The sequence below is a fragment of the Buceros rhinoceros genome, unplaced genomic scaffold, assembly GCF_000710305.1.
Source record: "Buceros rhinoceros silvestris isolate BGI_N320 unplaced genomic scaffold, ASM71030v1 scaffold2862, whole genome shotgun sequence".
Lineage (NCBI taxonomy): Eukaryota > Metazoa > Chordata > Aves > Bucerotiformes > Bucerotidae > Buceros > Buceros rhinoceros.
Genome location: NW_010398159.1, coordinates 114,186 through 128,014, shown reverse-complemented (window position 1 = coordinate 128,014; position 13,829 = coordinate 114,186). Strand labels below are relative to the sequence as shown.

The window sequence follows — 13,829 nt, the reverse complement described above, 5'->3', positions numbered from 1 at the left end:
CAGAGTATTCAAAACAACGTAATGCAGTGCTTGAGACCGGTATTCCACCACTTTAAGAAGGTGAGCGAAAACCATGCACATACAAAACTCGGCAACTTCTTCTGATTACATTGGTATACAAAATAAATAAAGGATGGCTATGCTCTAGACTAGATCTAACAATTGCTGGCCACAAGAGAGTGGCTCTGCTCATGGTTTCAACAGACCTCTTGTTATTTTCTTCTGAAAAATAATTATTAATTATGTTCCAATAACATTGGAAGAATTTTAGTGTAACAATAGAGGACTTGAAATATAATTAACTATTTGAAATATACAAAATAAAATTATCAACTCATAAAAACTAAAGCATATAAAGAGTATAGTTTATACAAAAATAAATGTAGCATTTAATAATGGGCCAGGGACTGAAGGCTGAACATAACTAATGGAATAACGTCTAAAGGGATCCCACTGAAAAGTTTTTCACCATACGTTTGTTTACATATTAGCAATAAAATAAAATCAACATTATTGATAGGATAACAGGGATTATAAAGTTTCCAAGGGACTGTTTTACTGCAGATGATTTGTTCAGACCTGGGATAGGTACTGCAATACATTGATTTTACACAGAATTCAGAGTTCAGTTATCCTAGAGAGGACAACAAAAATGAAATAAAGGTAACAACCTAGTTCAGCAGAACTCTCTGGCCTGGCTTTGTGACATGCTGCTCAGTGGTAAACTGCAAAAAGCAAAATGCAAAAACTGCTGGACCTGGAACCCCCAGAGCTACATGGGAGCAGAATGAACGTGACTGATTGATAGAGCAGTGACAGCACAGACAAACATCAGTGAGAGGGAGAAAGAAATCAGAAAACAGCCGTATACTTACCTGGCTGTTGCTATTCTCACAAGAATCAATAGGCAGGTTTTTCTATTCTAAAACCTCTATCCTTAAAAACCAGGAAGGAAAGGGCACAGCGTGCTGAACAAAACCAGCGAGAGGTGACTACATCCGGTTATTTGGAAATTAATGTTTAGCTGCTTTTTAAAAAAATTTTCTTAGCTTCAAAGGCATTCTCTGGAAGATTGTTTCCAGGAGATCTGTTGAGCATTTTTTCTCAAATGCTATCAAACCGATCACCTTAGTCAGAAGCTAGAACACATCTGCGGTTCTCATGCATCAGCAGTAGCACACAAGCAGTTCCTTTCCATCCACATGGGGCATCACGACTTATCTCAGAAAAAACCCTGAAAAGTCATACATTCCACATCCCCTCCCCCCCACCCCGATTCTGAACATCTGACCAGGTAAAATGCAAAGGTAAACAGAAACCAATTTTGGTTACGGAGTAACGGGGATGCATGGGGCATTTTGAGCATTTTCGCATTGACATACAAAATTGATATGGGGGAAAAAAAAATCAAAGACCAATCAAAAAAAAGTAACTCCTCCCCCTGAGATACTAATGCTTACAATCCAGAAGTTACACAAAAAGCCATGTTTAAAAGATGTGTTAATACACAATACCATGGAACAGACCGAACTCAATGTCGTGTCCAACATTGCCCTTGGGGAAGGGCAAGGGGAACTGTTGCTGGCATTAATGGCTAAGCATCATTATGCTTCTGAAACACTTTTTAAAACCAGTTAAGGAGTGTGCCCAAGTCCTGTGGAAGCAAAACCGATTTGGGTCTCCATTATAAATATAACCCATGTAAATTATCATCATTCTCTGACAAATGAATTACATAATAAAGAGGAAATATAACCTTTCCACCTAAGTTCCCGTAGCAACGAGAATATAACGTAACAACCTGCTTATTTACCATATAGCTATGGTTAGATATATAAGATTAGTTAGGATAGTGCTTAGTAAGTATAAAAGTTAGAGCAGTATAACATATTAGGTGTTGATCACGCGAATATCACGCATGTAGGGGCCCAATCATGAAATACGATTGAGAACTATTAACCAATCAAATTAGGTTTATTGCTTATCTGAATCATATACAAACAGCTGTGGTACCCACTATTTGGCGGAGTTTTAGGACTCTCTCCTACCCTGGGTGAGTTTAAAGGGGGACTCCTGACCTCCAAGGAGGGTTGCTGGGTTATGCCTCTCACCTAGGGAACTGAGCTGGCATTAGAGAGGGTACCTTGGCTCCCCAAGGGCGACTACCTTGAAAAATAAGTAGTCAACCACCACTGTTGGAACGTACCGTCTCAGGCTCCCCTATGCGCTGCTTTAATGTGGGTCCCTTGCTTGAGTCCTTGCATTACTGCTTTCTTAACGGAAGCGTTACATTGTATTAAGTGGCTATGTTGTTTGATTAATAATTACAATAATTAAACCATAGACTCTGAGCTTGGAATTTGTGGTTGTTCATAATCCGAATCCTAAAAAGGGCCCATTAACAATCTTACCCTCACATGATTTGGTGTCAGAAGAGGGATCTGGATTGATGAATAATACCACTAACACCACCTTGGGAAAATGCTGCGGTGAGGGATTAGAAGAATTTTGTGTAATTCCCTGATTGTTGCTATCACTTGTACTGTGTGCTTGGTTGGGAGATAAACGGACAAAATATCCTCCCTGTGAAAAAAACCCAATCAGGAGCCAGACACCAGAACACCAGCTGTCAACTGACTGAGGACTGGCAGCAATAATGGCAGAGCCTGGAGGGTCAAGCCAGCCAGGGCCATTCCAGGGACTAAAGCGAAAATCAAAGGAAAAGCACCAGGACTCCTCAGGTAAGGTAGGACCTTTCTTTCCTGCTGCATATCCTGAAATTTACAAGTGAGAAAAAGAGGCATCGGGCCTGTGGTTGTTTGGTAGAAATCAAAGGGAGGCTTTGAATAAGTGGTTGAAAGCCCATAAACGTTCAGCAGAGAGTGAGCTATACAGTATAGAGGCTAGTGCATTGTTAGGCAAGGACTGGACAACAGGTGATTTGTTAAAGTGGTTAGAGGAGGGTCCAGCTAGTATGGTGGCCAAACTGCTCTTTTTTGTAAGATACCTGAAGGAAATGCATTTGTTATCTTTAGATACTTCAGATAATGTATAACTAAAACTAGAGCAACTAGAGCAAAGGAAGGAAGCCCAGCAGGAAGTGGCAGAATTAGAACAGAGATCAAAAGATACATGAGAGCGGTGCAGTCTGCGCTTCAGTTAGTGTTACCCCTGCCCCACAAGCTAATATCTGTGTAGGTCCTGAAGAATGGGATGGGGGCATCTGCAATGATCTGGATGATCCCCCTCCACCTGCTGTAGGATTTCCAGCAATACTGAAGACACGATCAACTGACGGAACAGGGAGTAACTAAAGTTAGAAATTATTGTTATCAAGAATTAAAAACTTAGAGGGATGACTAGGGTTATAAGCCTGGTTTACAAGATTCTGGCAAAATGGGGAAGCTCCGTCTATCTGACCCCGAATGAAGCTTCTGGACTACAGCTAGGTGCATATTGGAAAGCGGGGATAACACACAGGAACTGTGACATACTTTACTTAGCTGCATTATGCCTTGAGGAAACTGCTACACCCCCTGTGGTTGTTAAACCCCACAGTATTTGCAGCCCGGACCCACTACTGCAGGTGTTAACTAGTATGGCTGCCAGGAAATACATAGGATAAGGACCCAGACCTTGTAATCCCTGGGATAATATTAAGCCTAGGGATGTGTGTGTAATGTTATCTGGAGGGTTAGGACATTTTAATTGAGTAATGATAAAATTGGAGCTTTCTGACTGGGAACGTAATAGTTTCCTTAGTTATCAGGAAATGTTGAACCAGATGTTGTCATTTATGGAACTTGTGGAGGAAGGGGTTACCAAGGAGGGGAAGATGCACCTAGCTACACCTGTCAAAATTTGAGACTTGAATAGAGCGGAGATTTGGTGGGAGTTAAAAATAGCAAATCCACACATGACTGTTTGAAGGGAAAAGCACTCAATTTTTATGGGCATATCTTAAAAAACAGAGACACAAACACATATTGAGTAGCTCCAATCCAGGGAACCCCACTGGATAAACGTCAAAGAATATCATCTCAATCCCATGCTGGATTGACAGCTGAACTGGAATGCCAATTATCAGATGCATCCATGAATGCATCCCCTGGAGAGACATACCAAAGTCTCAGTTTAGCAGCCCAGGCAAATGAAGTTGGGTTTGCAGACAGAGGAAGCTTCCATGTCTGCCCTTGATCTGTTAAACTAGCAGGGGGTCAGGTGTTTCTGGCCTGCCTGCATCCCTCAAAAAAAGGACTAATGTTTATAAAGGCCAGAAATCTAGACGGCAAAAAGACCGAGTTTTTAATTGATACAGGTGCCACTCAACTATTACGAGATGTGGTGATTTTGTAAGGCTAAGAGGAACTCTCCTCCCTCACAGTGTGCCCATAGTGGGCCTAGAAGGGAGGGTTTTAATGGGACAGATAGGAAAAATTACCTTAGACTTTGGTACTGGGCGGGAAGAACTTAAACCATTAGTATTAAATACTAACCTAAATGTATTAGGCATGAATGACTTGACAGGGAAGTTGTTTTGTAATGAGAAAGTGAAAAGGGGTATTTATGTGATGCAAGGGCTAGCTTTACAGAGAAAAAATAAAGACACGGGTTTAAGGAGGGAAGTACCATTAGCATTAAAATAGCCTGTACTCCACAGTACAAGCTTAAGCATGAGGCATTGAAAGGACCTGAACTAGTTATCCATTCTTTATCGGAGACAGGAAGGATTAGGAAAACAAAAGTGCCATGTACTTCACCAATATGGCCAATTAGAAAATCAGATGGGCAGCGGAGGTTAACGATGGATTATCAGAAGTTAGACAGCGTTACTCCCTCCTTAGCTGCAGCCTGCCCAAGTACGTCTGAAATCTTAATAAAGGTTCAAGAGAATCAGGATATAAAATTTATGGCCATAGTGGATGTTTCTGATATGTTTTTCTCTTGGAAAGAAGATTCACAGGAACAACAGGATCAATTTGCTTTTACCTGTAAAGATTCACACTACACCCTTACTGTTCTTCCCTAAGGATATATACATAGCCCCACTCTTGCCCACACTGCCCTGAAGTCAATTTCGGAAAATAAATATGGACCAAATATGAGTAAAATTACAGGATAGTTTTACCAATATATTGATGATATATTGACTGGAGGAAGAACTAAAGAGGAGTCCGAAAATGTTTTTAAAGAAATAACTAGTCATTTACAACAAAGCAGACTGAAAATTAAGAGTGAAAAGGTTCAGCCTGTATCAGCTAGGGTAAAGTTCTTAGGTGCTCAGCTAATACTGATGGTATCTCAATATTACCTGAAAGATTAGCACAGTTAGAGCAAATCCCCACCCCTACAGGAAAGAAGGAATTACTACGTTTGATAGGACAGTTGAAATTTTTACAAAACCATGTGCCCGATTGTAATTTGCAATAAGGCTAAATGGGACTGGACAGAGAAGATCAAATTCTATTGAAAGAAATTATAAGAGATATAAATCATAACGAGCATTTGTCTAACTTTGAATCTGGACCTGTAAAAATATAATGGAATGCCTCTTAAAAAGGAAGGGCCACAAAACTTACACAACACAAAGATTTGTTAAGATTTGAGTGTGGCTGATGGAAGGGAAGCCATGGAAATTACACTACAAACGGAAAACTCTACTTGCTCTGTATCATGCCTTAAACACCTTTGATAATTCCTGTAAACCAGAAGATAAACAGAAGATCATTTTAACAGTTCCTCTGAGGATTCTGGCTACGATCGGTCAAATTGAAAGTTATGAGAAGGTGTCAGCCACCAGGGCAACACAACTGTCTATAATAAATGCTCTAGATGTAAGAACGTGAATGATAATGAAGAAAAGATTGATGGAAAATTAGATGTTCCATCTTTTGATATACTAATGAGTAAGGCTGATCTTACGGCCAACAATGTGGCAGCAGGTAAACACATTAGTGTATTACCTAAAAAACAGGCATGGAACATTGATGTGTCCCAAGGAGTGAAAAATGGAAAGGAGTATTTTAAAGCATCTACTCTAGGACCACATGGCGAAATTCACATATGCGAAGAGGAATGGAACATACAATGTGGGGAATTAAAAGCTTTCACTTGGCCCTTCAACAGGGAGCTATCCAGATCTTGACAGACAGTCATTAGGGGTATAAAGGAGTGTATAATGGATTCCTCAATGGAGGAAGAATTTGGAAAAGGCTGAGAACTGGGATATCTGGGAAAATCTTAATTTGAAAGGTGTAGCTGTGACATGGATCCCTAGTCATGCTAACAGGCAAGGATGGCAGTGCAATATGAGGAGCAGGGTGGATGAAATAGTAGGGCAGGAAGCAGTGGAAAGTAAAGAGCCTAGTTTATGAGCCCTTTCAGTGTGGGTCCATCAAAAGTTCGGCCATGGCAGAAAGAATGTTTTGATGGCATATTGCCATGAACAAGGACTTAAGTCTCCCATAGGACTGATTAACGATGTTTCAGATGAATGTGAAGTATGTCAGTTTAGAAGGAATGCCCTGGTTAGACCAATGGATTTACGTATCGTTAAAGGACAAAATCCAGGGACAGTGTGGCAGATAGATTAATCGGGCCTTTGTGAGGGCCAGTCAAATATATTTTGGTAACAGTAGATGTTGTAAGTCAAGTCGTTTTGTTGAGTGGAATAAAAATACTCTCAGGTGTCTATGTAGTTAAATCTTTGACTTCTTGAGTCATTGCTCTCCCTAGTCCATTGGAAATTCAGAGCAACAATGGTTCTCCATTCAGAGAGGAAAAAGTGCAGGGGTGGGCACAACAACACAGTATTAGATGGAAGTTTCATATCTGCTGTCATCTGGAGAGTAACGGAGTGGTGGAGAGAATAATTCAGGAAGTTAAAAAATATTTGTGCCTTTATGGGAATAATTGGGAAAATATACCTGTTATCTCATGGCTGCTCAACCACAGCCCCTGAGCTTGGTGTTTGTGGTTGTTCATAATCCGAATCCTAAAAAGGGCCCATTAACAATCTCACCCTGACAAGTCCTTATCTGCCAAAGAGGACAGGAATTTCTTTTACTTGGACAAACTAGAAACTAGACCTTGTGCGCCTGGCCTTTTTTGTATTGTTACTTTCACATATGAAGAGGGCATCCTACGTACAGTAAAACAATTTACACTCCTGGCTTTTATTGTGCTGATTGTTTTTTTTAAAGTGAAACTTCTGTTTCTTCATTGTAACTGCATTCTGCAGTTATTAGACTGTCTAGGATCCAATCCCTTTTTATTTACAGCTTCTGAGTTTTACTCCCAGTTTTAAAAAGTTTATGAAAAGCTCAATCTCAAGTCAACTCAGTATAAAAAGATGTTATGTGAAACAGCTGCTTCGATGCCGTTCCTAGAGTCCTTTCCCATCCAGGAGGTACCTAGCTATTTGCATATAGGTAATTATGAAGTAGCACAATATCTGTTCATCTTACATACACTGAAGGCTATTTAAACGGGCAGAGAATCATCACACTATTCTCAAGCTAAGGTGTCAGAATAATTGTTACTATAGATTCCAATTCTGCAAGTAACATGCTCTGTATAACCTAGTGAAATGTACAAAAAGGTTATTTATCTCTTCTGGATGACAAAATCATGTATTAATCTAGACATGTAAAAACATGTATCCACATGTTTTAATGGAACAGCAATTAAAGGACATAGTATGCTTATGTTTCAACTTTTCCATAAGTTCCTTCTGGAGGCCTGTAATACTTTGGGAAAGCCTTCAGTTGCAGGGAATTAAATGCATACTTGCGACATCCAACATTCTTCATTGTATTTTCTCGCCGACAACCCTCGCTGGGGAAAAAAAACAAGCACAAAAAATGACAGCAGTAAAAAGGAAAAAAAAAAAAAGACTTAAACTAAGATGAAATGCACTGGTTATTTTATAGCATTAACAAAAAGTTGGTTATATTTAATGAGCGTTTAATTAATTTGCCATTGCAAATATTAAAAATGATGACTCATCATACAATGCTAGTAAGCAGCACACAGAATGGACACATGCTATGTCTGATTGCTATTTTTGCATTTCTAAAAAGCAGCAGTGCATCTACTGAAAAAGTTCTCTCACGACGGTTTCATGTATTTTAGGGCGCACTGTTGTGGAGGTCACACGCCGCTTCACTGCGCAAGGGATCCCAAGAGATTGCTTACGAGCAGTTCTGCTAATTTATTAGTATATTACGCTGAAAAAGAAAAACTGCTGTTCTCTCGGTAACAGCTTTCAAGTAATTCTATTGTTCCCTGTATGTCAGTATTATCAGTACTTACATAAAGATTAGAGCTGATTGATAGAAAAATAATGATTTTTCAGTTATCTCTGCATGCATAAATTGACTTGAAAATCAACATAATCTAGAAAGAAATCTTAATGATGAAATAGCAGCTTTGTGTGGGTGCAAAAAGGATTGGCTGCATTGACAGCCATCACCCCAATCAAACAAAGCTGTACTGAATTTAATTTTTACCCAACGTTTTGGTGCAACTGCCCCACATTACAAAGAGGTTCTGTGCTACAATAAAAAACTACTCCAGTTATAAGGCTTCTTGACACTTGTAAATCTACTTCAGAGTTCCTTTGATTATATCCAAAAACAAACATACAAAAAGGAAGCACTAGCTTTTAAATATATGTTATAAATCAATTTAGACTTGCAGGAGAAGGTCCTTCCCTGACAGAGAACTGAAAGCTACACATTAAATACTGGAACTTCATAGCAAAGTGTACAGTACACCATCTTATGGTGAAATGTCACGTTATTCCTGTCTTGGAGACGGCTGCAGCATCAGCCAGGTAAGCTGTGGCCATCTGATTCAAAAGAGGGTTTGGATTCTGGTTCAGCTTGAAAGTTCTCTTGCTGTTAGGGACCTCACCATTCGTCTAGTGCTGGTTAATTAAACTGACTGTAACTGTGTTCTGTGTGTACCACCTAGTTCAACTTCATAAAACATTGTAACTTTTTGCTTTGGGAAAAAGCTTAAGTAGGTTTGAAATCCATCTCTAGAGCACATGCTGTGCCTGCCTCTTACAGAATGGATCGTCGTGATGATACTATTTTTGTTTTTTGTTTTACAGACCACCCCCCACAGGCTGTTGCAGTCAAACAGATGCATCACAAATTTGCACAAATTATTGGTCAGAGTACTAAAAAACCCAATTAAGTTTAACTAGCAAATATGAGATGCTGGATGACCGCTTTCACTCCAAAGTGAATCATTCTGTTCTCAATTCATTCCACTGCATCTGGTTATTGCCCGAGTGCCTCTATGGCGCAGGTGGCCCATAGAGATGGTGACAAAGATGTGTTTCACACACCATTTCATGTGCCATGTTTCTTCTGCTGGAGGCACATAAGCAGTAAGCACGACAGCATTTTAAATCTGAATGCCTGAACGAAAGCACAGACCAAGCTAAAAAAGGAAAAAAAAGATGACAACTCGTCCCCATAAGTTAAAGAAAAAAAAGAAAATCCACGATGTTGTTTTCAAAAAATGTAGGCTTTCATTCTAGAGGAGTTTAAGGGTGGTCTTACTGCAGCCCTCGGGATGGTCATGAGCAAAGCCCTCACACTTTATTTAAAATAAAGAGATTAATAATCTCAGGGAGTTCAGTGCAGGTAAGCCTACTAAAGCTACTTTCACGTCTTGTTAGAGAGAACCCAGGACACACATCACATTGCAAGAACAAGGCCATGGTTCAGCCTGGGATTTGTTCACTTTGTCTAAAGGCAGATTTTGGTACCCATAGCGAATGAACCAGTGTTAATCAGAAAGAAGAGATGGTTTGTACAGAGACAAATCTAGTGGTACTAGATATCAGCACAGGACATGGGTATGTCCAGTGCCATCATACCATGATTTTAAATCCCACCAGCAGTAAGGATTTATCTAAATTCATTGAAACTAAAAATAAATAGAACACATGCCTAAATATATTTATATATAAAAATATGTATACATGTCTTTCTGGGTTTGTTTTTTTTTTAAAATGGAATTGAAAGGAAATTGAGGAAAAATACCAGGAGATAGTGTACTGTACAGTCTGATTTCATGAAGACGCAAATATAACCACATACTTTTTTTTAGTTAGAATATTCACCAAATTGAGGATTTTATTCTAACTGTGCTCTTTTCTTTATTTTAATCTTAGGTCTTTCCAAAGCTTTCAAATTTCATGAAAATTGATAATAAAAGATACAGCTGCCTACATTTTTAAGCGAGTTAATAATAGTAGAAAATAGAAATCACAGTACTAGAAGGGTTCTCCTCAGAAACCAAATTTTCTGTCATCTCAGGCACAACCCCTTCATGACTTTAGCATGTAGCAAACTACATTAAATGAGGTTAGGGTTTTTTATCAGCTATTGCTATTGACAAGCTCTGCCAGACCACTGCATCAACAAAATCTTTCAGTTTAAATAGGCCTCTCCTAGTTTGATGTTATATATAAAGATGATCAAATTCCATCTGCAATTATTCTGTGTGACTAAACTAGGTAAGTCGCTTTAGTCTCACCACTTAAACAAATGTTAACTTACCATCACCCATTTACATCCCTATGAACACCATAATTTATTAAAGCTGTCCAACACTTAAAAATGGAAATAACAGTAATATTTAGTCTAGTGTAATTAAAACAAAACCCAATGGAAAACCCACCTACTAAGCCCACCTACGAAAGGAGCTAACTGATACCTCCCTCTTCTTGCCTGAATATTAAAGACCGATATCTTTAGCTTCTAGGATGATAATAACCCTGTTTCAGCATAAGTTCTATAACAAAGCACTTGAAACAGATAATGGATCATTAGGAGGCTGATGCCAGTTACATCCTCTTCCTAACCACAAGTCATTCTCTTTATGTATTTAATACATTACAAAATGCAGATCTCCAAATAGAACGAAATAATTCTGCATGCAGCGCACGGCAAGTTGTTTTTTGAGTGGGTACACTAGTCTACCAGAACATACTTTACCATGAGAAAGGAACAAGACTATGGTTCTACAAACTGTTCAGGAATGTAATTTGGATATTATGCTTTGAAATGAAGGTAGAAATTTGGTTATTTCTTTAAATAAATTTCTTACAATTTCTTATAAACCCCACCCGCATTTTTGTTTTTCTCTCCATACCTTGTAAAAATGAAAGGCAAGATTAGCATACACCTTAAATATACAAAAAGATACAAATTCTTTCCAGACAGAGTTCCTTTCTCTGGAATACATGAAACAAGTAACACAAAACTGTATTTGGTAAGAGATCTTCAGGCCGGCTAAAGTAACGAGGTAACAGGCCAATGTCAGACTATGTTACAAGCACTGAAAGCAGAACAATAATTTAAAGTTTCAATACAATTCTTTTTGATAAAATAATTTGATGTATATATATTTACAGTTTAGTACAATAGAAACGTAAAATTGTAAGGCATAATAATAATTATTGGCAGACAATGCTATGACACATTCCTTTGTCCAGCAGGTACCAAGTGGCAATACACATTCAAGCACTTTTTTTTTGGTTGTTTTTTTTTTTAACCTTATCTTCATTTGCAACGTAATCTGGCCACCAGGTATGCTATGCTCAGAAACAGCCACACAATTAGTAAATTGGGGCTGAGAGCTAGTAAAGGAATAGAGTAGAGGAGGCTGGGATCTAGTCTGAAATCTCGGATGGGCACCAAGCCACTCAAGTTCTTCTGGGTGACTACCTCCCGTGTTCCAATGCTGTGAAAAGGAAGAAGGTTGGGAGGAGGGAAAATAAAACAGAAAGGAAGACAGACATGCAAATGAATGTATAAAAAGAGATGGCAAAACAAGGTGGTCAAGTAAATGAAAAACATGGACAAAAGCACAACGAAACCAGAAGATGAAGGAAAGAAAGGGCGAAAAAACATCTCAAAAATATGTATCAGCGCAATTACGGAAATAAGGAGAGGGATAGAGAATAAAAGAGAAAAATAAGAAAGAAGTACTGTAGTCTACTGAAAATAAACACATGTAGGTTGAACATAAATGGTTTTCCATGTTCATTCTTTCAGATTACCAAGCAATAATATCCCATGCTGCTCTGCCATGCTTCTGCATGCTGCAAAGAAGTGGAGCTCTGAAAAGCAAGCTGAACATGAATAACCATTGTAGTATTTGACCCTTTCAAACATCTTTCCATGTAGGCTGCAATGAAGTAATTTAACTTCTTAACGACCTGCTCAATATGTAAACAAAAAACCCCCCCAAACCACCCAGTTACTCTTCTGCTTCAACATGAATTCAAGTGTGTATCAATATGCTTTCCAAACTGCATGTTTCTGAGGTACCTCTGTTTATGCATGTGAAGGCAAGACATGACGCCTGGTGCCTCTCATTATGCCTCCGCTTCCTACATTGGTTTGAACACCTAGGGCCTACAGCAGAGAACACCTCTGCAGGGAACCCAAAGCTTAATAGTGTGCCATTTCATTCTGGATCTCTCTTATACCCTGTGCAGTTCAACTCTATTTTTTGTTTACAAAGCATCAACTAAATGCAGCCTGTGAACCCGACCCTGTTAGAGCAAATGCTCTCACTCCAGCCATACAAGGTGATGCATAACCTTGCTGGTTGCGTAACAAGGTTAGTTAACCAACAGACAATGTCTTAGAAGACAGACAGACCCTGGAGGGGGTGAAAGAGAAAAGTAATCTTCAGATTACAGGTGGCAACACTTCCAAGTCAAATGGAATTAGGTGGTCAGGGAACTAAACCACTTGTATTTCTGACCTGGATTATCACATCCAAATTGGTGATCAAAACATGTTTTCACTTCTGGTGCCTGCACTGGGTAAGAACAGATTGAATCTGTGATGACTAAAAATCCCAATTATCTTCGTAGCAGTGGAGAGGCGCATACGTGTATGTGTGATCTGAAGAATCAGTAAGTGAAAAGCTAACACTGACTGGGAAGGCTCAACCGAATGTAGCTTGGAGGAAGAAATGTGTTTTAGGATATAGATAAGGAAGTAAAATAATGGGAGAGGGAAAGAAGTGAGAAAGGCTCAAAATGACAAGATGATGTTATGATCATCACATCTCTACCATTAAAAACTAGTATCACACTGCTCAATTTTACATGAAGACATATGCACAGACATATACAGTGGGAATGGAAGCAACAGCTGGAAAAAGCTGTCCTTGTCACTGTTGGCCCACGTAGATGCTTCCAACCGAGGAGTGAAAAGTGACTTTTTGGAAATACACCACATTGTACAGTGTCTTAAATCAAAACATTTATCAGCAGACTATCTCTAGGAGAGGACCAGAGTAAAGAGACAAAGCAAACTCCCTGCTAATCCAGCTTGTGTATGGGAATCCTCTCTGTGAGCAGAGGCTGGGGCTGCCCCATGTCGGACACTGCTGGTTCCAGCCTGTTCAGACGGACCCACCACAGAGCACAGCCAAGCCTCTCGGCCACAGTGGTGCCACCTAAGAAAACTGCATAAGAAAAGCGAAGACGCTGCATAGCAGTGAGGAGTGACAGTAAAAAATGTGAGTAACAGCCCTGTGAGAACCCAAGTTGGGGAAGGAGGGGAGAAGGTGCCCCAGGTGCTGGATCAGCGATTCCTCTGCAGCTGTGGAGAAGACCACAGGGGAGCAGATTTCCATGCTGCAGCCCATGGCAGGTGACTATTTCCTGAAGGAAACTGGAGCCTGTGGAAAGCCTATGCAGGAGCATAGGTTTATCCTGACTGGTTTAGCCAGTCATGGGAAGGACCCATACTGGACTGGGGGAAGCCGGCAAGGCGCAAGCAGCA

General features: G+C 39.6%; 1 protein-coding gene across 1 annotated transcript in view; it reads right to left on the bottom strand.

The window, feature by feature from the left end:
• Positions 1-7,201: 7,201 nt before the first annotated feature.
• INPP4A (inositol polyphosphate-4-phosphatase, type I, 107kDa) overlaps positions 7,202-13,829 on the bottom strand; it is a 49,471-nt gene continuing 42,843 nt past the window's right edge. The window contains exon 25 of the mRNA XM_010130971.1: positions 7,202-7,836. Within this exon, the coding sequence (XP_010129273.1) occupies positions 7,704-7,836 (133 nt within the window). The 3' untranslated portion in view covers positions 7,202-7,703. The remainder of the gene's footprint in view (positions 7,837-13,829) is intronic.